Source organism: Tasmannia lanceolata, unplaced genomic scaffold, assembly GCF_043159265.1.
Source record: "Tasmannia lanceolata isolate RefF3 unplaced genomic scaffold, GAP_Taslan_0.1 ptg000024l, whole genome shotgun sequence".
In the NCBI taxonomy this organism is placed as follows: domain Eukaryota; kingdom Viridiplantae; phylum Streptophyta; class Magnoliopsida; order Canellales; family Winteraceae; genus Tasmannia; species Tasmannia lanceolata.
Genome location: NW_027518701.1, coordinates 14,204,311 through 14,227,791, shown reverse-complemented (window position 1 = coordinate 14,227,791; position 23,481 = coordinate 14,204,311). Strand labels below are relative to the sequence as shown.

At 37.7% G+C, this 23,481-nt stretch overlaps 1 protein-coding gene across 5 annotated transcripts in view; it reads right to left on the bottom strand.

The window, feature by feature from the left end:
- ARP9 (actin-related protein 9) overlaps positions 1-23,481 on the bottom strand; it is a 117,312-nt gene that overhangs the window by 73,648 nt on the left and 20,183 nt on the right. For all 5 annotated transcript variants that reach the window (XR_013238581.1, XR_013238580.1, XR_013238582.1 and 2 more), the window contains 2 exons: positions 13,470-13,672; positions 12,800-12,920 (listed from right to left, as the gene is read on the bottom strand). Coding sequence is in view for 1 of the 5 variants with exons in the window: in XM_077367722.1 (XP_077223837.1) it covers positions 12,800-12,920; positions 13,470-13,672 (324 nt within the window). In the remaining 4 variants the exon portion in view is untranslated. The remainder of the gene's footprint in view (positions 1-12,799; positions 12,921-13,469; positions 13,673-23,481) is intronic.

Sequence of the window (23,481 nt, the reverse complement as noted above, 5' to 3'; positions counted from 1 at the left end):
GCCTAGGAAGTTAATAGCCTTAATTAAATCTGGACCATAGATCCAAGACCAAAAATCACAGTATATCTTCCTTTTTTTAAGTAGAACCAATTTTTGGGGCATCAAATCTTGTCCGTTTGACTTGATTTTGGTCTCATTGGATGGGTTTTTCGATTACCTATCCAACGGAACCAAGATTTCACGATTCGAACATGATTTGGAGAAGTTATGGCCCATTTACGGTAGGGATATGGGTTTATTAAGGGATTTCTATTTTAAGAGTCTTTTAGCAAATTTTTAGGAAACTCACGGAAGGGGAAAACGTGATGGGTTGTGTATTTTCTCTAAGGATAAGCAGACCCCACTTTCTTACTTCAACAATCCAAACAAGTTTAGTATTTCACATAATTACGAATCCTATTTGCTTTTATTAACCAATAAGGAAACTACAATTAGGGCAAGAGATAAAGTAATAAAAAAAGTTAAGGGATAATAGAAAACAAATACTATAAAGAACATATAATCCCACCACACGAAAACGTGCTCACAACTCTTCCCAAAACCTAAAACTTGGGTGAGAAGAAGAAGAAGAAAAGAAAGAAAGAAGAATTAAGGATAAGGAAGAAGGGTTTCGCCATCGTCCAATCCAAGTAAGCACACATCATGTGACCATCGTTTCTCATTAGGGTTACGATTTTGTAGTTTTTCTTTAACAATATAGGGTCTAGGTTAATAATCTTCAAGATCTAGATTAAATCTAAGGCACACATAGGAAATTTTCTTGAATCTAAGTATATTAAATATATCCATTAATATATATATATATATATATATGAGAATAGTGTTCCTGCGCAGCTGCTCAGATAGCTTATCTAAACAGCTGCTTCAAAAACTCATGTGGCCCACATTTTTTGGGTGATCCAAAGCATTCATTTGAAAGGCCCTTCCATGGATAGGGTGTGTACCAAAAATCAGCCCTATAGGATCATCCTAACCTAATCAAAGGTGGAGGGGGAAATGGACAGACACTGTTTCTCACCATTTTTTCCCTCCACAAATGGCAGGGTTAGGATGATCCTACAGGGCACATTTTTTGTACACACCCTATTCATGGAAGGGCCTTCCAAATGAATGCTTTGGATCACCCCAAAAATGTGGGGCCACATGAGTTTTTGAAACAGCTGCTCAGATAAGCTATCTGAGCAGCTACGCAGGAACACTTCTCTCTCTCTCTCTCTCTCTCTCTCTCTCTCTCTCTCTCTCTCTCTCTCTCTCTCTCTCTATATATATATATATATATATATATATATATATATATATATATATTTAAAACAGTATTTATGGATTTCAAATAAACACAGTTAATAAATAAATTAAAATATGTATTTTCGGATTTAAATAAATCCAGAAAATAAAAGCACTGATATATGGATTAAAAATAGTATTTTTGGATTTAAATAAATCCAGAAAATAAAATCAGATAATATAATTATAATAAATAGTATCTTTGTTATTTAATAGTTTAAAAAAAGGTAATTTAACCGTTGATAGTGGGTGTTAAAAAAACTATGATCTTTATATACATACATATATATATATATATATATATATATATATATATATATATATATATATGAGGAACATGATTGTGAGCTTGAAGCTCATATAGCTTATATGAGGTTGAGGGCCCGAACACATGGGTCCCACATTTTTTGTGGTGATCCAAACCATTCATTTGTAAGGTCCCATCATAGATAGGGTGTGTACCAAAATTCAGCTCCATTGGATCATCCTAACCCCACCAAAAGTGGAGGGCAAAAATGGGCAGATTTGTGACAAACGGTGTCTGTCCATTTTGCCCTCCACTTTTGGATGGGTTAGGATGATCCTATAGAGCTGATTTTTTGTACACACCCTATCTATGTAAGGGCCTTTCAAATGAATGCTTTGGATCATCCTAACAATGTGGGCCCACATGTGTTTGGGCCCTCAAGCTCATATAAGCTATATGAGCTTCAAGCTCACAATCATTTCCCTCTATATATATATATATATATATATCAATTCCGAAGATTTAACAGTGCATATGTGTAATTGAAAAACTATGGTTTTGTATAAACATAAAACCCCATTGACAGTTGTTTATAAGTGCGAAAATTCTTGATTTTTGAATAAATCCTAATTTCCAAACCTAAATAGTTGTATATATATATATATATATATATTTTTTCCAAACCTAAATAGTTGTATATATATATATATATATATATATATATATATGACCCTGATTTTATTGATATGCTTATGCGCACATGCATGCACACGTAAGTTCTTTTGAGTTTCTCTACCAGTATATATCTATGCGCATAATCAATTTTTATCACGTATACCATGTACATAATAATAATTACATAAAATCTAATTTTTTTACCAGTATACTTATGCGTACATGCATGCCTAAATAAAATTTTGGTTTTATCAGTTACATATATGTGCATATGCGTCATAAGATAAATCTTGAATTTTAGCCGGTATATGTGTATGTGCGTAGAATATCCAAACTTAAAAACTTCATGTGTATAAAGAGACATATATGTATTTAAATGGATAAAATTGCAAGTTTCTTCAGAAAGAGATGCTCGGGAAGAAAAAAAAGCTAAAATCTTGAGGATCTAAACTTAAAGGAATAAGAACTAGAATTTAGTGATCCCACAACTACATTAGAATGTAATTTAATTTACGAATTAGTGAAAGATTAAATTTGTTTGATCTCTTGCTTTCAGGTTATTCTCATTCCTATCTCACTTAAAGAAATTTCCAACATTCGCATAACTCAGGTTTGAATTCAAGGTGGTGACGGTACCCTAACCTTATACCTTAAACAATGGTTGACTTGAATGTGTATGATGAAAATTCTTTAGCAAGCAAGAGATTTGTTTATGATAATGATTATGTAGAAATCATTGATTCACAGTCAGTTTATTATGCAAGTTATTCTCATATTCCTGTTATGTCAATAGCTTGCGACGTATGGATATCATGTTATTATGTTCGAATGAAATCTGGAAGTAAGAAAATTGCTTAAACTGACATGGGAAAAACAACAGTCGGAAAAAATTAGGATTTTATACCAGTACACTGGTAAGACTAATAAATGCATGAGCATGAGGATTATGGTGGTTTGGGCGGAGGAGGAGGAGTCAAGGAATAATTAAATTCCAAGTCGGCCTTGGGTTTTAGCGCACCCCCTTGGTGGTAAATGCATCCTCGGGAACCAAGAGTCAAAGAGGCGGAGCGGCCAGTAGGCGCATCGTAAAATGTCCCACATGCCCACTACCTATAGACGAGGGTAGTGGAACGTATTGGAGGGCAAGGTAACAAAGCTATGAGGAGCTGGATTACCTTGGAGAGTCGTCTCATATTGCATCATTCATATTATATTTAGACCTCCTGATGTTATTTATTATATGCTCGGTTAGAGTAGTTTTGATCCTTATTGTTGGAAAGTGTTACATATCTCCTCTATTTATATTTCATGCTCATTTAGAGATCTATTGTTGATACATGTTGAATAATGAATTTAAGTTATACACTTTAATTCAAGAATTGTTTACTTGTATTAGTTTAGGATACCGGATGAATCTACGTAGTTCTTTGAAAAAAATACCTAAAAATCCCCCACAGGTTTTGATACAATCGACATCATCAAGACAAATGCTAATGAAACTAGGGAAAAGTAAAGAGGAAGTATACAGAGTGGTTCGTTTGGCTATGTGGCCTTGACGGAATATCCCGTCTTGGTATGTCTCTCTTTTTATGTTTGATGTCAGTAGAAATATTTAATTTTGAAGTTTGTAGTTTATAAGTTTAAAGGATAGAAGATAGCAGTTGTTGTTACATCTAATGAGTTTTAGCTTGTTTCTTTTGGGTAACGATCCTGGTTGAAAAAAAAATTATGTCCAAAAATCTGGGTCGTTACACTACAATACCCTCTATCCTAAGACTAATGACTAAACTACTACCTTGTACATTATTCAACTCTCTTCCTCAAGCTGGAGTGTATATACTATGAAACTCCAGCTTGTTACAAAGAACTACAACAAACAACTAAAAATACAACAAAAATGACCATACATCAAAAAGTACAATAAGCTCATACACACATCCAGCTTAGTAAAACACTCTTCAAGCTGGTGTGATGAATACATGATGAAAGCATAACACTTAAAAAAGGACAACAGTGGCCACAGGAAACAGCATCGAGATCAATGGCCATCAAAAATAGCAGCTCCTCTAAAGTAGCACAACAGCGAGAGCGATCAAACAAAGCCTCCCCCTAAATGAGAGCACGACGAATAGATCGGCATATAACAAGCAATGGAGGCGTTATGACAGGAACAGCTTTTATCCAGCAAGCAAAAGGGGCATACCAAAGGTGCGCACACGAGTAACGACAAAGCACCACGAGAAGATATCTGTTGAACAGCACATCGCTATGAGAAGAACCACCAACCAACCAACCAACAGAGCAATATAAAGACCAGCCTATTACAACAACCAACCAACGACGGCCACACAGCGTGTCACTTGGAAGAAACAACAATAGGGCCGAAAACAACGCTAACGACCGAGCACATAGCCCCAACAACGACCAGACCGAAAGCAACGTTAACGACCGGCTATATAGCCCCAACAACGAAAAGGTCGAAAGCAACGCTAACGACCAGGCATATAGGCCCAACAACAACAGGGCTGGTAGCAACGCTAACGGTTGGGCATATAGCCCCAACAACGATAATGCCGAGAGCAACGCTAACGACCAGACATATAGCCCTAACAAAGTGGATTGCAATGCAAACCACTATAACCACAACAAAGGCGTAAAACTACGTCGAGCAACTAAACTCACTATGTAGAAGCAATAACAACGTGGATTGCAACGCAAACCACTACAACAACAACAACAACAACAACCAAGGCGTAACACTACGCCAAGCAACGACACTCACCATGTAGAAGCATCAACAACACGACTCACAAAGCGAGTTCACAAACAACCAACCACAACAACCAACAACAAAACAACCAACCCAACCAACCCAACCAATGAACCAACAACCAATAGGGCGCACGAACCACCAACAAAGTGCGAACAAGCCACCAACTAAACAACAACAAACAAACAACAAATCACCAACCAACCACTAACAAATCACTAACCAACCAACACATTAGTACGCAAAGACACCACCAGCCGACCAACAACCTACCACAACCAATTAACCAACAATGAACCACAACAACAAGATCACAACCACGATCAACCCAACCGACAAACCAACTAACCAATGAACTACCAGTAAAGATGACGAAACTACATCATGCAGAAACGACAACAAGATAACACTAAGACAACAATACAACACTCCATTTATGGAACCTACATCAACACTCCCCCTCAAGTTGAGGCCGACGACCTTCAACTTGCAACGAAAAGAACCACTTCAACACACAACACATCTCTCGAACATTCCACCAAACACTTGGTGTGCACCTTTGAGATCAAGATAAAGGCCATGAAATACAACGAATATAGAGAAGGAAAACAAAGAGTAGCATGGAGTGGATGGGGGGATAGGATCAAAAAAGGAAGAAAGGAAGGATTTAAACCATAAAGAAAGAAATGATAGGGGACTAGAAGGATCCCAACAAGAGTAAGGATTGATAAAAAAACAAAAAAAGATAGGTTGGAGTGGGCGTCTAGTGATGCAGCGGTATTCGTCGATTTCTCCAAGAATTCCAGATTTCTAAAATTTAAGGGTAGATCTTGCAATTTAGTGAACTTCCTGATGATTTCTTCAAGAAACTCAAAGAATCTTGCAAGGAGATGCAAGATTTCTATAACCGTTGCAAACTAAAAGGTTAGGGATGAGAAGAATAGGGAAAAAACTGAAATTCCAGCCTTCAATTCTCTATTCTTCAAGAAAAACTACGGATATTCTAGTAGAAATTTCAGCTCAAGCTAAAAATTTCCCACTAAAACCTAATTTCATATGTAGATCTGAGATTTTTATTTCCAATTCAAACAAGGTTTGTTACAAATGGAGGGAAAAGTCCCTTTTATGGACCATTTACAAGTAAAATGACCTAACTATCCCTAAGTAAAGGAAAATGACTAAAAAGTACTCATCAACTAGTCTAATGACTATACTACCTTACTACATAGGAAAGTAGTACAAATGACAAAAGGACACAAAGGAAAACTACACTAGGGAGAAAATATGGGCTGATGTAGTAAATCTAGGGGATGCTCCTGCATCAAACTCCCCTTCTTGAAAGAACTCATCCTCGAGTTCCCCATCAGCCTCTCCAATGTGGAAGTCCACCTGGGTCAAATACGTAAATGACCCACTCTAGCAGTAGGAGCAATAACCCGTCGAAGGCGCCTGTCTGTAAAGAAGCCAATAATGCCCATGGAAGTAGCATGAAATACAGGCGTTACAATGGTGCAGATATCATCAAAGAAGAACCACAAATATGCAATCCCCTCATGGATAACATAGAAGCTGGAAAGATTGCCACATACTCCTCTTGGACTAGCGCAATAACTGGAGTCAACACCAATCCAAGATTATCATCAATAAGGGGATGGTCCTGGGGACTGAAATCTGCTGTCTCGACAAAAGACTCATCAACCTGCTCATTCTGAACATCTAATGTGGAGTCAACACCAATCCAAGATTATCATCAATAAGGGCATGGTCCTGGGGACTGAAATCTGCTGTCTTGACAAAAGACTCATCAACTTGCTCAATCTGAACATCTAATGTGGAATCAATACTAGCACTATGCTCAATGAGGTGCTCCTGCTCTCCATGCGCTAGCAATGCATCATCAATGATTACACCCTCTGTCACTATCTCTGAAGGCTCAACAATAACCTCTGTGACAAACTCAGACTCGACATGCCCTGAAATGGGATCACCACCACCACCACCACCACCATCATCGTCAACCACATCATCAAGGTCAGCCGGCTCGTAACTAGTATCATGGCTCTCTAGTTGTGGATGTCCATCATAATCATCTTCTTGCACTAGCATGGGTTGATTTTGCTGAAGATCTTCCTCCATACAATAGCCAAAATTACCATACCTGTAGTGACGATCCCACTTGTACTTGTGCGTCTCCCCTTCTTGCAACTCCAACATCTCGCCGAATTTCTGATTCATGCATTGAAAAATAGCTAACAATCCTTTTTGTATCTTCCTCTCGTCTTCCATATATTTTGCAAGCAATGCATTGTAATCTACTTCTCTTGAAGCCACGTCTCCAACTATCTAATACAAAGCATTCATGGTCATGTTAACCAAGAAAGAGGCTCTTTCAGCTATAAATCGGAACCAAGTGAATTGACTAACTCCAACTAAATTTGAGTTGTAATCTTTAGCAGAACCTTGAAGATTTCAGGCTCTAGTGCTGGAGATATTCAATAATTCACAACACTGCAGCAATAAAGCTTGAGAAAATTAAACTTGAATTTGATGTACACTGGCTCCTGAAATGAATTTATCCTTGGACCAATCAGTTGCACTACAGCAAGTGTGAAACTTAGGAGTATGGATAAAATAGTTCTGACTTAGAAGGATCAGTCAATATATCTTTTCCTAGTCAATTGCACTAACTTCGCTTGGTTCCAAAGTAACAACTCATTCAAATGGAGTAGCTTTTCAACAAATAACTCCCAAATGGCTATCATGCAACAATGCCCATGTGTCACATTCTTTTCAAAAGCAACTTGCAACACTAGCTTAGCTTTATACTTGCCTTCAAGTGATGAGGACAGGTGGCCAATTAATTCTACTTCATTAAGCCACTTGTTGGCTGGGTTTATTTATTTGATGCCACTTGCTGCTCTCACATCCAGAAACCATCCTTATAAGAGCATTTCTGAGAAGTATCCACAAACACTACCTTTCAAAAAATTATCACAAGAACTACTGGTCATAGGCGGCATCCAATATAGGCTTAGTTGCCTTTGTAACAGAAGGCTGAGATGAATTTAGCTACCCTGTCACTAATTCATTCACCGGTTAATTGCTAAAGCTGACAAAAAAGAGGGCTACAGTCCCCAAAATGTCCACAACTAGGTTGAAATGGTTGATGAAATGTACTTTAAATTGAGGCCTCTTCTTTCATCAAAGTCAAAGCCTTTCAAACAAGATCATCACAGAGTTACCATGGGTTCAGTGAAGCTTAAAACTGATAGGTCTTCAGCGGAAAAAAAAAAGGATAAACATGGTGACAGAATTCAGCGACTTGAAAACACGCCAATTGTTTTCGTCCCATACAATGTCATGAAATTGGAATTCCATTAAAGAAAGTGACTCTTTAATTTGTCTGTGCTATAGATCATAGGATCCAAATCTGAAATTGCAAGCTAGCTGTCTCGAACTCAATATTTGTCAAAATCCTGAAGAGCAGCTTGTGAAATGGGAGAATTCCGTTTCACGGAACAGAAGGAGAACGATCTAATATTTGGGATTGGAGAAACAATTCCAACATCTCCAGATCGATGTCATTTAGCACAGGTTTATAAAAGCTCTAACACATAGGAATACTAAAATAGCACTTTCAAAGTCTAGAAGTTGATCTTTTGGCATCGAATCATTCCAGTTAGTAGAAGGATCCTTCGGGCCTGATCTGGAACAAGAACACACTAAATGTCCTTTTTTTTCAGCTTGCTACAGTGATGGCCAAGAACAACTACGATTCTAGTTTTCACCAACTTGCAGAGAAAATCAAAGAAAGTAAGATCACTTACAGATCTAAAGGATTTCCATGAGACATCAATTGAAACTAACATGAAATTCTGAGGTTGCAGCAGATTTAGGCATTTCTAGACAGATCCTGAAATCCTTCAAGTTTTTCATCGAAAGAACTCCAAATCTCTATCCGATCCTGTCCTTTTGGTTCCAGGAACTGCAAAGGCTGAGAAGCTTTGCTTTCCAGCTCAGATACCAATTTGATGCAGCGGTATTCGCCGATTTCTCCAAGAATTCCAGAACTCTAAAATTTAAGGGTAGATCTTGCAATTTAGTGATCTTCTTGATGATTTCTTCAAGAAACTCCAAGAATCTTGCAAGGAGATGCAAGATTTCTATAACCCTTGCAAACTACAAATTTAGGGATGAGAAGAATAGGGAAAAAACTGAAATTACAGCCTTCAATTCTCTATTCTACAAGAAAGACAAAGGAGACTCTAGTAAAAATTTCAGCTCAAGCTAAAAATTTCCCACTAAAACCTAATTTTCAGGTCTAGATCTGAGATTTTTATTCCCAATTCAAACAAGGTTACAAATGGAGGGAAAAGTCCCTTTTATAGACCATTTACAAGTAAATTGACCTAACTATCCCTAAGTAAAGGAAAATGACTAAAAACTACTCATCAACTAGTCTAATGACTAGACTACCCTACTACATAGGAAAGTAGTACAAATGACAAAAGCACACAAAGGAAACCTACACTAGAGAGAAAATATGGGCTGATGTAGTAAATCTAGGGGATGCTCCTGCATCAGGTTAGGGTTGAGGGAAAAAATCCACAAAGAAAGGGATTTGTCTCGTCTTGTCTCGTCTTCAGATTGTGAGATTGGGGTATCTTGTCTCGCATCTTGTCTCGTCGCATCTTCGGGATCATTGACTCTCATTTACGGCAAGGGGGAGAGAAAGATGCATGGGAGAGGGAGAGGGATGGGAGATCTCTTCTTCTTTTCCTTTCCGTTAGGATCTTAGCTCTGATACCATATTAGAAGATAAGGATGAGAGGAGAAGAAGAAGAGTAAGGTAGAAGATGGTGAGATTCTCCACTTAGGAGCTCTCCATGTGATATGATGTATATATAGGCCCAACTAGGGCAACATGAGTACAAAGACTACAATACCCTCTATCCTAAGGATAATGACTAAACTACCCTTGTAGATTATTCAACAAATATGATAGAATTTATGAATTTTTTAAATTGGAAAAACACTGTATTGTTTGGACATCAAGATTTTGACCCGACTCAAAATCGACCGAAAAAGGTAGAAAATTTGTACTATAACTGGAAAGTTTACTTCTATCCTCTTAGAATTGGGTCATGAAACTATTTTTAATAAATCTAAATGGAGGTATTCCACTATTTACATGTAAATCTTAACAGCCTCTTTCAAGTAGTCAATTTTGAAAAAGTAGTCATTTAGAAAAAGTAGTTGAAGTATCCGAGTGAGCCCCTAGAGGGTAACCTTTTAATGAAATCTCTTAATTCTCGGATAGTTCTTGCTTGTCTTATTCTCCTTCTTGTGGAATTCACCACCACCACCCCTCCTCTTAGCTAGCTCAAACCAAATTTTGACGACAACAATAATGCAATTGGGGATGCTTCAGCCAGCCTATTAGTGGCTTGTTATGAGGGAACTATCTACAACCCTAGCAGTAGAGTAGTTATGGATTTTGTATATTCTTGCAGTTGATGACCAGGAGATGGATGCAACTACGTGAAAGTTTAAATGGAGAGTGATTCCCTAATCACCATTAATTGTCTTAAAGGAAAATCACAGCCTCTATGGAGGTTATGATGGCTTTTAGAGAAATGGTATCATTGAGCTAGGGCTTTTTCGGGTGCTCCTACTCCCATATTCGAAGAGAGGGAAACTCCAAAGCAGATAGATTATCAACTTTTGGGTCCTTTGTAATGATGTTGTTTGGGGAATAGTTCCAGATCAGTGATTTCTGCTTTTTCTTTAAAAAAAGGAGCATAAGTTGTAACAACAATTTCACTTCTCTAAAATTTGATCTTGCATTGTTCACCATCTGAATCTCTTCGCATCACAAGTCACGTCTTGATTTTCATTATAACCATAGTAAAAATAAAAATCAGTACACTGAGTGTTGACGATGTATTAAGGCCCTAAAGAAGCTCAAAATAATATGCGTTGCTAATCTTCTTTAGAATTTTGAAACCGACTTTCTTCAGTTTTTAACTTCTTGAAGGTGGCAACTAGAAATGTTTCCTAACCAGAAATTGTTCCTTAAACAAATAAACCATTTTTTAAATCCCCTTGAACAAAGAAACTATTTCTAAGTCCCCTTCTTTGATCATGAGTCTATGATGAGCATTAACATCCTGTTTAAATTTTGAGTTACTTCCAGCTTTCTCTAAATTTCTTCATGCAAATCAACTATCCTCTCAGCCCATCACTAAGTTCAATCACGCAAATGTACCTAATCCAGAGCTCCAGAGCTTGATGAATTCTTCCATACAATATTTTGAGAAGAGTTCCCAATCAAACGACTATGGAAATTAAGCTTGAAGAAGAACCAAATATCAGATGGTGTGCCTTTTAGCACATTGTTGGAAGGAGATAGGGCCTCTTTAGAGAAACCCTTCAATGAAGAAGATATAAGAATGGGTCTGATTGCTCTAAGGGACCGAGCTCCAGGACCTGACGATTTTTTACTAGCATTTTTTCAAAGTTAATGAGATTATGTGAAAGGGGACCTCAATTTCTTCAAGGAATTTTACAATGGCCAAAAGCTGCAGAAAGGAACACGGGCAACCTTTATTGCACTCATCCCAAAGGTCAAGGTGGCAGCAAGGTTTTAAATTTCGGTTTCGGTCGGCACAAGAATGCAAATATTACAGTTTGGGTGGAAATTTCGGTGGCAATCTTATAAAATAAAAAAGATTCAGGTTATTGTGTGTTTCAGATAGAATGCATTTTTACAGTCATTAAATTAGAGTTGAATTTTAGTGCCCTTTCTTTCACTTCCAAGGTAGTTTTGTTGAGTTCATTTGTTTTATTTGTTGAATTTTTAGTCTTTTCTCACCCTTTCTTTTGGATTGTACACACATCAAACCCAAACTTTCTCTTATGGTAGTACAATACTGTTTATAGAAATATGAATGTTTCGACATCCCCATCTAACCACTTAAAAATATATGAGAAAAGCATAGGGTATATAGCAATAAAATGCATAGGATATAGAATGCATCAATATGGAATGATTGTAGGATATATTAGTGAATACTAGGATACTTTTATCAATATAAATACTACACATGTAAGCCACAGGTTTCATGAAAAATTTGCATTCTAAAATGTTACGATTATGTAATCAAAATTTTTGCAGGCTTAGCAGTGTAGAATGAAGAAGCTTATGAAGCGGTAAGCTGATCATAATTTGATGCTATCAAGAACTAACAAATATGGAACAATGTAATTCATAGCCTACCAATAACAAGAATTCATCCATCCAAGATCAAAAAGTAACAACTTTCATGAGAACCAAAGAGCAACATTTATGACCAATAGAAAATTGCATTACATTTATCTCGTTACCTAGTCTGGAACAATTTCAAGGAAACAGAATGTCTAAAACAATAAGGGGCTGTTTGGATACGTGGATTTTAGAATCCAAGTTTTAGTTTGAAAGCAGTGCGAAAGAAGGGCGAGAATTCAGATAACGATGGACGGACTCCTTTAAAATCTTGGATATCAATTGTTTTCTTGATTTTAAGTAAGAAATACAGGTTTTAGAAATCTCTCCCCCATCCTGAGACTTCTAAAACCTAGAAACACGGGACGATCTCCTATCTCTCTCTCACTCAACAAAAAAAGGGGCAATAAATCAGAAAACGACAGACGGTCTCCTTCTTCTGTCTCCCATCCAGGATTTTGAGGAAATCCAGGATTTTAAAATCCTTGTACCCAAACAGCTCCTAAAAGTTTGAAGGAAATATACCATCAAAACTAGACCAAGAATCATGAATACACACCACGGTTATCAAACGTTTCTGGCACAACAAGAATAGCAGAGAACATGTTTCTATCATCCCGATGAATATGCAGTTTTTCATTCAAAATCCAGTCCCAAATTGCATACAAGTCTTCAAGCACCTGCAACATAGAAAATTATTAAATTAGGATCCTCACAAGTATGTAGTTGAGTGGCAAATCATGGTTGATTATGAATGAACAATAAAGTGTAAAATACATTTTCATCACTTTTCCAAGATAACTAGATACGAGATTTAGTGAAATTGATATCATATACCAAACTTCGCATGTATGTTCTGTAGCTTGTGAAATAGAAGATATGATATGACCACATTGAATCTTGCATGAAAATATTAAGCGGTCTCTTGTCCTGAATTTTCAAGAAATAATAGAAGCTACATCTAAATCTTCATCATCTTTGACTCTTTGCTATGATGAAGTGACTTGGTTTTAAATTTCGGTTGGGACCGATATCTGAAAATTTCAGATTTCGGTTTGGTTTTCGGCCGAAATTTGGCCATTTTGACCGAAATAGTAAAAATATCAGCCGAAATGACTGAAATTTGAAAAAAAGAAAAAAATTGGTTTCAGTAGGGACCGAAACCGAAACCGAAATTTAAATCCATGGAGGTGACCAACAAGGCGGAAAAGAGAAGGAAAGGAGATTACCTGTTGCATTGGATAATGCTGAGAAATATTAAAGTGACCTCGGCGAATAGGACGGCGCAGGCAATATGGCTCAGTTGAGGAAATTTTGAGTGCTTCATCACCATAAATAATCTCTTTAAATTTCCATTCAAAATGCTCTCTACTATCAACACCTTCAGGTTTGTTCAAGGCCTCATCTTTGACACCCACATTCTCCAAATGTTCTGAAGAAAATTGTAGATCAAATATTCCAATTTGAAAATAATAAAATGCACATATGAAATCAAAACTCATGCAAAAAGAGCATCAAGGGCAGGCAAAATTTCCAGAAGCCGGCTTGATGACAAATCATGATAGAACCATCAACTCAAATATTCCAATTTACTATCAAGGATATTTTAGTCTTTCACTTTGTGAATTACTTGTATCTTCGGTTGGCCATTTGTCCATATTGATTTAATGTGAAAACCATTCTCCTCTCCACCCATTCAGGAAACAAACTGCTATCTGCTTCTTCATCTGTTCCTATATGTTCCAATCCTACGGGATCTTTATTTAAAAATAGTATCAGCTATGTCACAAATATCTCCGATATTTTAAAAATATAGCAATTGTATCCCGATATTTTGATAAAACCATAGTTGCCAGGTCGGGAAACGGATGCGGGAAACGGAACGTGAAACGGAAACGTGAAACACGTGAAAAAAATTAAAGGGGAAACGTGAAACGCTAAAAATCCACCATTTAAAGTGATTCACAGCTAGTGGATGGTTCAGACCATATTTTCAAGTCACATGCTTTCAAGTCACATGCTTTACATTTAATATTCACAACTAATATTCTCAGCTAGCAAGTAAATGCTTTACATTTAAAGTAAGGGAAATGATATCAACACAACCAAGTTTTGATAGTGCAAGATCCCATCCTTTCTTTTCTTTATTAATCAGATTGGGAGAGCTTTTTGGGAACTGTAATAGCCTTTTTTGAGCTCTTTAAATACTAAAAGACAAGATGCTTTGGTGGAAATATCAAAACATGGCAGTGTTGGCATCATTTCCCTTAATAAATTCTTTACATTTAATATTCACAACATTTATATTGATCACAGCTGGCAAGTGGACGGTTCAGATCATACTTTTAATGCTCTCATGCTTTGCATTTAATGTAAGGAATGTGGTATATTCACCCCATTTCCTTACTTGGGACAGCCCTCTCTAGTGTATTTATGACTGCTCATTGGCTGGGGGCCTCGAAACAGATCAAGCGGGAGTCTCAGTCAGAATCACTCTACTGTGCCGCCAATCCATTGATACTCTACTCCATTCATTGCCAAAAGGGGGCTATCCCAAGTACAACAAAAACCTTAAGTGTGTTCATGACTACTCTTTTTCACTAAAGGAGCTGTCCCAAGTACAACAAATGGGTGCCTTCCACGGGTTTCAAGCTGCTTTTCACAGTTTTCAAGCCAGTCATGCATGCCAAAAAAAGCCTGCCTTTCAAGTCACGCATGCAAGAAATTTTTAATAAAAAGCCAGCAATGAATGATATCCAATCACAAGGTTTAGTTCCCTCTTCGAGGAGTGCCAATATCAAATAAAAGATAGTATTTTAATATTAATTAACAAGTGGGGGTGTCTTTATCATTTAATAGTAGTGGATTTCCAGAGTACCATTTATTAGGGCTTTCACTTTGGACTAAAAGCAGAAAACGATGGAGTATTCGGTCCTAAGAGACTATACTCATCTTCGATCTTATCATCTCCATCAGAGATTATGCCAAGGGGTGTGTGAAACTTCATCTCCTTCAATATCGTCATTTCCGAAACGTTCCAGGTAAGATTCATCGCTTTTTTTTTTTTGAGAATCTGTGTTTTTTTAGTGGAAGAAAACACGTTTTTGGAGCGTTTCGGAGACGTTTCTGGAACGTTTCACAGATGTTTCCCCCTGTTTTTAAGATGCGTTTCGCTTCCGTCTCGGAAACACGTTTCCATGGAAACGCATTTCCCACCTTGGTATGGCGTTTCCTGCAACTATGGATAAAACGACCAAATCCAGATAAAATCCAGAGAATTTTAAAAATATTGTAATATTTTCATTTACCGTGATAATATCATGATATTTTTACGAAAAAATTATGTCTTATTTTTACTAAATTTATATATTTTTAAATTATTTTATTTTATAGATTTTTCCCCGATATAAACCCAAAAAAAAGATTAATATATCTCGAGATTTTCCCCTGCCGAGAAATTCCCAATAACGATATTTATGACATAGAGTACCAGAGCTAAGTTGTGATGAAAGCATTTGGTTATCATTAACCAAGGTATCTGCTATTGTCTTTAAAGGGCGGAGCAGTTCCTCCTTGGAGATTTTTGGCGTTATTTGATGAAATTGAGGATTTTTTAGCGGGATCTACTATTGTCTTTAAACATGTTTGGAGGTCGGCAAACAAAGAGGCGGACATGCTAGCTAAGCAGGGTGTTGGTGGGGAGAGCATTCTCTGGTTCGATCATCTTCCCCCGTAGTATGATGTTGTAATTTTTGTTGTCTTTTTTCTTCTTTCTTGTCTCTTCTTCCTGTTTTTGTTCTCTGGGCTGGCCCTTCTCGGGTGCTCCCTTTTCGCTTAATACAAATCGTTATTGCAAAAAAAAATCATTAACCAAGGTATCCTTTACATTCTCCTCCCATCGACCAAGGTATCACTTTCATTTATTTTTATTTTTTAAATAAGGCATCACTTTCATTCTCCTCTCAAAAATCTTCGCTTTCTTCAAATCTTTCATAACTTCGAGTTATCATCTTGAAAATGTTCTCAGCTTCTTCATATCATCCCTTCTTTTTAACATTCCCATTCTCCACTCAACTCAACTCAACTCAACTCAACTAAGCCTTTGTCCCAAACTAGTTGGGGTCGGCTAATGAATCCTTTAGAAAATTTTCATGAAGAAGGTGAAAGAATCTACTCGGCTCATATTGACTAAGTCTAATCCTTACACTAGTTAGGTTCGTCTACATGGATCATTTTCTTCCATTCTCTCCTATCCAAGGTCATGTTCTCTGTTATGTTCCTAGCCAAAGTCTTTCCTCGTTGTTTCTACCCAAGTTGTTTTTGGTCTGCCCCTACTACTTTTTACACCATCAACTTGGCACAAGTCACTTCTTCTCACTGGAGCATCAAAAGGCCTACGTTGTATATGCACAAACCATCTTAAGTGGTGCTCTCTCATCTTCTCCTCAATTGGTGCCACCCACACCTTTTTACGGATGTCTTCATTTTTAATTCTATCTAACCTTGTGTGGCAGCACATTCATCTAAGCATTCGCATCTCCGCTACACTCATCTTAGGCACATGCTGCTTCTTGATGGCCCAACCATTCTAAGCCGTATAGCATGGCTAGCCTCACAGCTGTCTTATAAAACTTTCCCTTCAACTTGGTAGGTACTTAACGGTCACACAGAACTCCTGAAGCATGCTTCCACTTCAACCAACCTACTCTTATTCTGTGGTTAACAACCTCTTCAATCTCTCCTTCCTTATGTAGGATTGAACCCAGATAGCAAAAGATATCCCTCTTAAGTACCTCCTATCCAATCATATTTACTACATCCTCACCCCGCCTCCTTCCATTACTAAAGTTGCACTCCATATACTTTGTCTTAATCCTACTCAGCCTAAAACCTTTGGATTCCAAAGTAGTTCTCCATAACTCTAGCTTAGCATTAACTCTTGCTTTGATTTTGTCAATTAATACTATGTCATCTGCAAATAACATTCCCATTCTCTACAAAATATTAATTCCTTGAAGCGAAAGATCTTTCCTCACTGACCCTTTGCCAATTTGAACCCAACTAAGACTAAGCACATGTCAACAAGATTAAGAGCAAGTGAGGAATCGTTTCAATTAAACAGGTGTTTCATTCTCAAATATTAGGCTCATTTTCTCATCCAAATCTAAATTTCTCATTGAAAAATTAATTTCTCTTCTAAAACCCAGTTGTACTCCCATTTGGGTCTGACAATTGCTCCTCTCCTTCTATACTCCTTTCTCGTGCTTCTATAGGTGGTATCTCTCCCTTCCTCGACCAGTGACCATTAATCATTCCCATGAAAAAAATTCTTTTGGAAGGATCAGATCTGTCCATCGCTAGTGGACAAGAAATTTTGGACCATTTATGTGATTCATATATTCCACCACCAGAGTACACATTAGATAGAGGAGATGGTTCTTAAATGGTAGAAAAACTTTGCAGAGTGAAATGCAAAGGATCAGTTGATTATAGTTTGAACCAACTCAACCCTAACACTTGAGTTTCTCATTCAAGTTCTGTATGTTCCATATGCTCAACAGTGTAAAGCTGGAATAATGCTCCTTCAAATGGAATTGCAGAAACAGCTCTCTCCATTCATGATTTTCTGAATTGAATGAAAGATTTAATTGACCATTTTGCAGCCATAAAGCAACCCATGGGTGATAAAGACAAAGCCAGATATAGATGACTTGGTCAGGTCAGGAATATGTTGCAGCTAGTATAATAGTTTTAAATTTCGTCCGAAATCAATTTCGGATTTCAGTTGGGACCGAAACCGAAATTTTGTGAAATCCAAAATTTTGGATTTCCCAAATTTCAGTGGAAATTACCAAAAAGATTATTTAATTCTTTTTTTTTACCGGATTTCGGCCGAAATTTCGGTTTACTTCAATGGTGATTCCCCTAGTTTTCCCACACTTTTCTGGGATTTTACTGCTTCAAAATGATGGTCTGATTTATCCACTAAATCAAAAAAGAAACAGCCCCCACTCTAAATCCCCTCAAACTGATAATAATGGGGTTCTTTCTTCTATTGGATCATTATCAACAAAAGGAATGGATGAGGCAACAAACAAGGTCAAGCCACCAATTATTATCAGCCACACCAGCCATCTTTTAAGCAACGATCTTATCAACCTTGACAAAGATATGCTCCATCTGTTAGATCTGGAAATATGGGTCCACAATTCGGACTTCTTCCCACTCCACCACGCCATGGACCTCCCACTACATTCTACCCTAGCATCCCAAGAAGTGTTGCCCCTTATAACAATTTGGGTTGTAATTTGATTATTTGAATTGTCAATTCTACTGGAAATAAAATGATATTACGATGGAATCCCACCATAGCTTCAATATACACTAATGGGCCTTTTCCACTTCTATCTCACCTCATTTTGGTTCTCTGGTAGACTTAACTATTATTTTGCGTTTACTATTGTCATTCTGAGGGATCTACAAACAAGGAACTTCCTCGATAGTTGCAGTGTGCAAATATTTCAATACTATCCTCATGTTGATTGGTTTCCATCTAGACTTAGAAGCCTTGTCTAATTCGATGCCATATGTTCCCTTGTCATCATCGTTTAGATCATGCTATCTATAGTTGTTTGTCAAGTCAGTTTATTTTTTTTAATGGTAAAAGTCTATCTATTTTAAGATCCCAAGCATAGAGGTCATCATAGTTGTCAGCTTGAGGAAACATGAACAGCTATCATATGATTCTACCTATAAAACACGTCTTTTTCTTTTCATGACATAGTACATTCTGATGTTTGGGGTCCCGCTCCTGTTCTCTTTTTGGATCACGCTTTTATGTTATTTTTGTCGATGAGCCAAATCAAGGGTCTCTTCAATGGGATATGCCAACCTCCATGGGAGCATAGAGTCTTGAGACACCCACCTGACCCGTTCGTCGAATCAACTTCCACAAACTGGAATTATTTATTCAAGCAAATAGAAAAGCTTAAACCTTGAAGAAAGAACGGACGACCTCATCAGAATCCCTAGTCCTGATAGGAGCTGAAAAGGCCAATTTCACTGTACCTGTATGGTCACCAAAAACTCCAGCTATGCCTGTGGGGCCAGGATTTCTGAAGGATCCATCAAATTGAGCTTGATGAAAATCTCTAAGGGACAAGTCCACTTAGCTGTTCGGTTTGGTTTATAGCTAAAGTAGTTGAGGATAGAATTCTTATTTTCAGAGCAGATTTGAGTTAGGTTTCTAGAGAGTCTATTTTTTTTCTTAGAGGATTCTAACTTGTTTAAGGAATGCTTTTCAGAAGTGGTTTAAAACTGAAAGTGCGTAGGATAGATCTAGAGTATTGTGTCTAGGAAGTATTTTGGAGGTGAGAAGGGTCAATCTATAAATGTAAACACACTCGTTTCAGCCAGGTTTTGTTGAGCTAAACTTTTTTAAAATGTATGTTTATTTGTTGTTGGTTTTCACAATAAAAAACAGCAAATATACTTCGAGGTTTCTCAATCAGTTGAATATTCACTTAATCAACTGAAAAAATTGCATACTCACTTCATCAAGTGAAAACTGATAGAAATATAATTTGCATCCTGAATAATAGCAACTATGGACATTTATTGGTATGAAATGGGCAATTCTTTTGTTGTGGAGCGATTCAACCCTTATTTAGAATGAGTATCAAAGGAGTTGACCATAGAGATCTATGCCATTAACTTCTTCATATATAACAGCCAGTATTAGGATTCTGACTACAAATAAATTGGTACCACAATGGTTTCTCACCTTGATTACATTGCCACCAATGTAGAGAAACTACTTTTACCCTAAGTTATATATTCCGTTTCGTTCGCCGTTTCATTTTGGCGACCGGAACAGAACGTTTCGGTGTTTCGTACAGCGTTTTGTTGGAATTTGTTCCGCTACAACGAGAGAATTTTTTTTAATAGTTAAAATATGAAAGAATGCAAAAAAAATCAGAAATTGTTAGAAAAATATAAGAAACAATTAGATGAACAAAATATGTAAAAGATCCAACATTTACTTAAAGGAAAACTACTATCAGTTGAAATGCCTGTGTTGACCAGCGTGTTGACCAGTGTTTTGACCAATGCCTCACAAGATGAAAAAATTTTAGAGACCAAATTATGAGATTTTTTTTACCGGACTTTTGGGATTTAATAATGTTTGGACATCATAGAATTTATGAATTTTTAAAATTGGAAAAATACCCCATGGTTTGGAAGTTAAGATTTTGACCCGACCAATTTTTTCGAATTTTGTACTAGAACTGGAAAGTTGACATTTTATCCTTTTAGATTTGGGTCTTGAAATTATTTTTAATAGATCCAAATGGGGGGTATTCCCTTATTTACATGTAAATCTTAAGTAAATGACTTTACATGTAAATACTCAGCAGAAAAAGGAAGAAAAGAAAACCAAGAAGAGATGAAAAAACAAAAAATTGGGAATTCCGGACAAAACAGGGCATTCCGCCTGTTTCATCCGGAATTCCGGACTTTGACGGAATTCCGGACGGAACGACAGGAATTTGAACCGGAACGAAAAATATGGTCGTTCCGTTCCAGATTCCGAACCAGAACCGGAATTCCGGTCCATTTATAACTTAGCTTTTATCTAATGACCGATTGCGGATTATGATTATAGATTTGGAGCTTCCTTCGCACGTTTTAGTCAGCAGTGGTCTCGGATAGTTTTAAGGGTAGACCTACTAAACAATGGAACTTTTCCATGTCTATGATGCGGGGAAATGGCCCATTACATTCTTTGCAATGTTTCGGAGTTTAAGAGGAAAGACAATGGGCAGTTTATGGCATAAAAGAAATAGTAGGACTTTAAGATCATAGTTGGGATAATCCAGTAGATAAGGCAGCATTGCAAGTGACTACATACTGACCAGAGTTACGTGATGAGTCAAAAACAAGATCGATAATGATAACCCAGAAGGGGTCTAGGGAACTCCGTGCTCTGTTCTGAGGTACGGATGGGGTTGTGGGCTGCAAATGTTATCTATGAAGATGAGATTTTGGAATGTGCGTGGTTTGGGTTCTGATGGGAAGAAGAATGCTGTTAAGGCCTTTATACATGATGGGAAATTGGATTTGATTACAATTTTTGAATCCGAAATCATGGGGGTTACGGAATCGTTAATCAATAGCATATGGGGAAGAAATAACAGGGAGTGGATTGCAAAGGATGCTGTTGTTACGGCTGGCGAAATAATCACTATATGGAAGGATAACTACTTTGCTTTGGAAGATATTTCCATTAAGCGTTTCTTAGTAAATATTATTTTCAGGTCATCTAACTGGGCGGATAGATGGTGTTTATCTGCAATATACAGACTGGCAAGGGCGGTGGAAAGAAGCGGGTTGTGGGATGAACTCAAGGAGACACGGGAACAATGGCAGGGGCCATGGCTAGTGGGGGGAGACTTCAACACAATCAGGTTCCCGGAGGAAAAGAGCAGAGTAACCAGAATATCTACTAGTATGAGGAATTTTTCAAACTTCATACTAGAATCCCAACTCATTGATCTTCCTCTTGAAGGCGCAAAATTTACTTGGACTAATAACCAAGATCGTCTTGTGATGAGCAAAATTGATCGGGTGTTAAACTCCTCAGAATGGGACGAGTCCTACCCCTTCATTTATCAGCGTGCACTACCCCGTCCCACCTCTGATCATAACCCGATCTTATTTGAAGCAACGGAATTCTCCAGCGGGCCAAGACCCTTTAGATTCAACCTTGCTCTTTGCAAAATTCCTGGGTTTGAAGATAGGATTCGGTCATGGTGGAGTCAGGGCACCTATGATGGGTGGAAAGGTTTCATTTTCTTCAAGAAGCTTAAAGATATGAAGATCAAGATTAAAGAATGGCAAAAGGGGGAGGAGGCGATCAGGCAATTAAGAAAAGAGGAAATTCTGGAAGCTCTTGAGTCGCTGCAAATAAAAGAAGAATCGACAGCCCTTGAGCAAGCGGACAGATTGGAAAGAATTACTTTGATGGAGGAATACGATGAAATATTGCGTAGGGAGGAAATCAGCTGGAGGCTGAATTCAAGAGCACTCTGGTTGAAAGCGGGGGATCGGAATACCAAGTTCTTTCACAGGATAGCAAATGCGCGGTGAAGATCCAATGCAATTAACTATCTCACTGACGACGATACCCTCATTGAAGATAAGGAGATGATTAAGGGGAAGCTTATTGATTTCTACTCCAATATGTACTCCAGGGAGTATGATTGGCGTCCTAAACTAGCCGGGCTCGAGTTCCGTTCAATATCCATGCAGCAAAGGGAAGGACTTGAAAGAGGATTCACAGAAGAGGAGGTTCTGGGGGCTATATCCAGTATGGTAAAGGATAGAGCCCCTGGACCAGATGGATTTCAGATGCCTCGTTCATAAGCGAGTTCCATGAACGAGGCATTATGTGCAGAGAAGCAAATACAAACTTTATTACTCTCATACCCAAGAAACAGGGAGCTACCGAGATTAAGGATTTCAGACCCATCAGTTTGGTACACAGCATGTATAAAATTGTGGCGAAAACAATGTCGATAAGGTTGAAAGGTGTAATGGGTGATATCATCTCTAAGTTCCAGGGAGTATTTGTAGACAAACGGCAGATTCTGGATGGGGTTCTTATAGCAAACGAGATCTTCGACTCAGCAAAAAGAACTGGCCAGAGGGGATTAGTTGTGAAAATTGATATTGAGAAGGCGTACGACCATGTTGACTGGGAGGTTCTGGACTTTATTCTTCTTAAGATGGGCTTTGGAACGAAGTGAAGGGGATGGGTCAACGCTCTGATATCTACGGCCTCTTTCTCTCTGATGTTGAACGGTTCTGCGGAGGGTTATTTCAGAAGTTCCAAAGGGCTCCGGCAGGGGGACCCGCTCTCCCCATATATGTCCATCATGATGGTTGAGGCTTTAAGCTTGATGGATCGCGAGAGCAGAATCACGGGGGTACTTAAAAGGAATGTCGGTGACTCATCTACAATTCGCGGACGACACCCTCGTTTTTCTGGAAGATGACGGGGAGTCTATTGATAACTTGAAGAGGGTCTTTCAATGGTTTGAAATATCTTCGGGACTAAAGATCAATTTCTGCAAAAGCGCTATTGCAGGGATTAATCTGGAAAAAGCAGTGGTGTAAAGGTACGCATCTAGATTAAAATGTGTAGCGACTTCACTGCCAATTACATATTTGGGGTTGCCC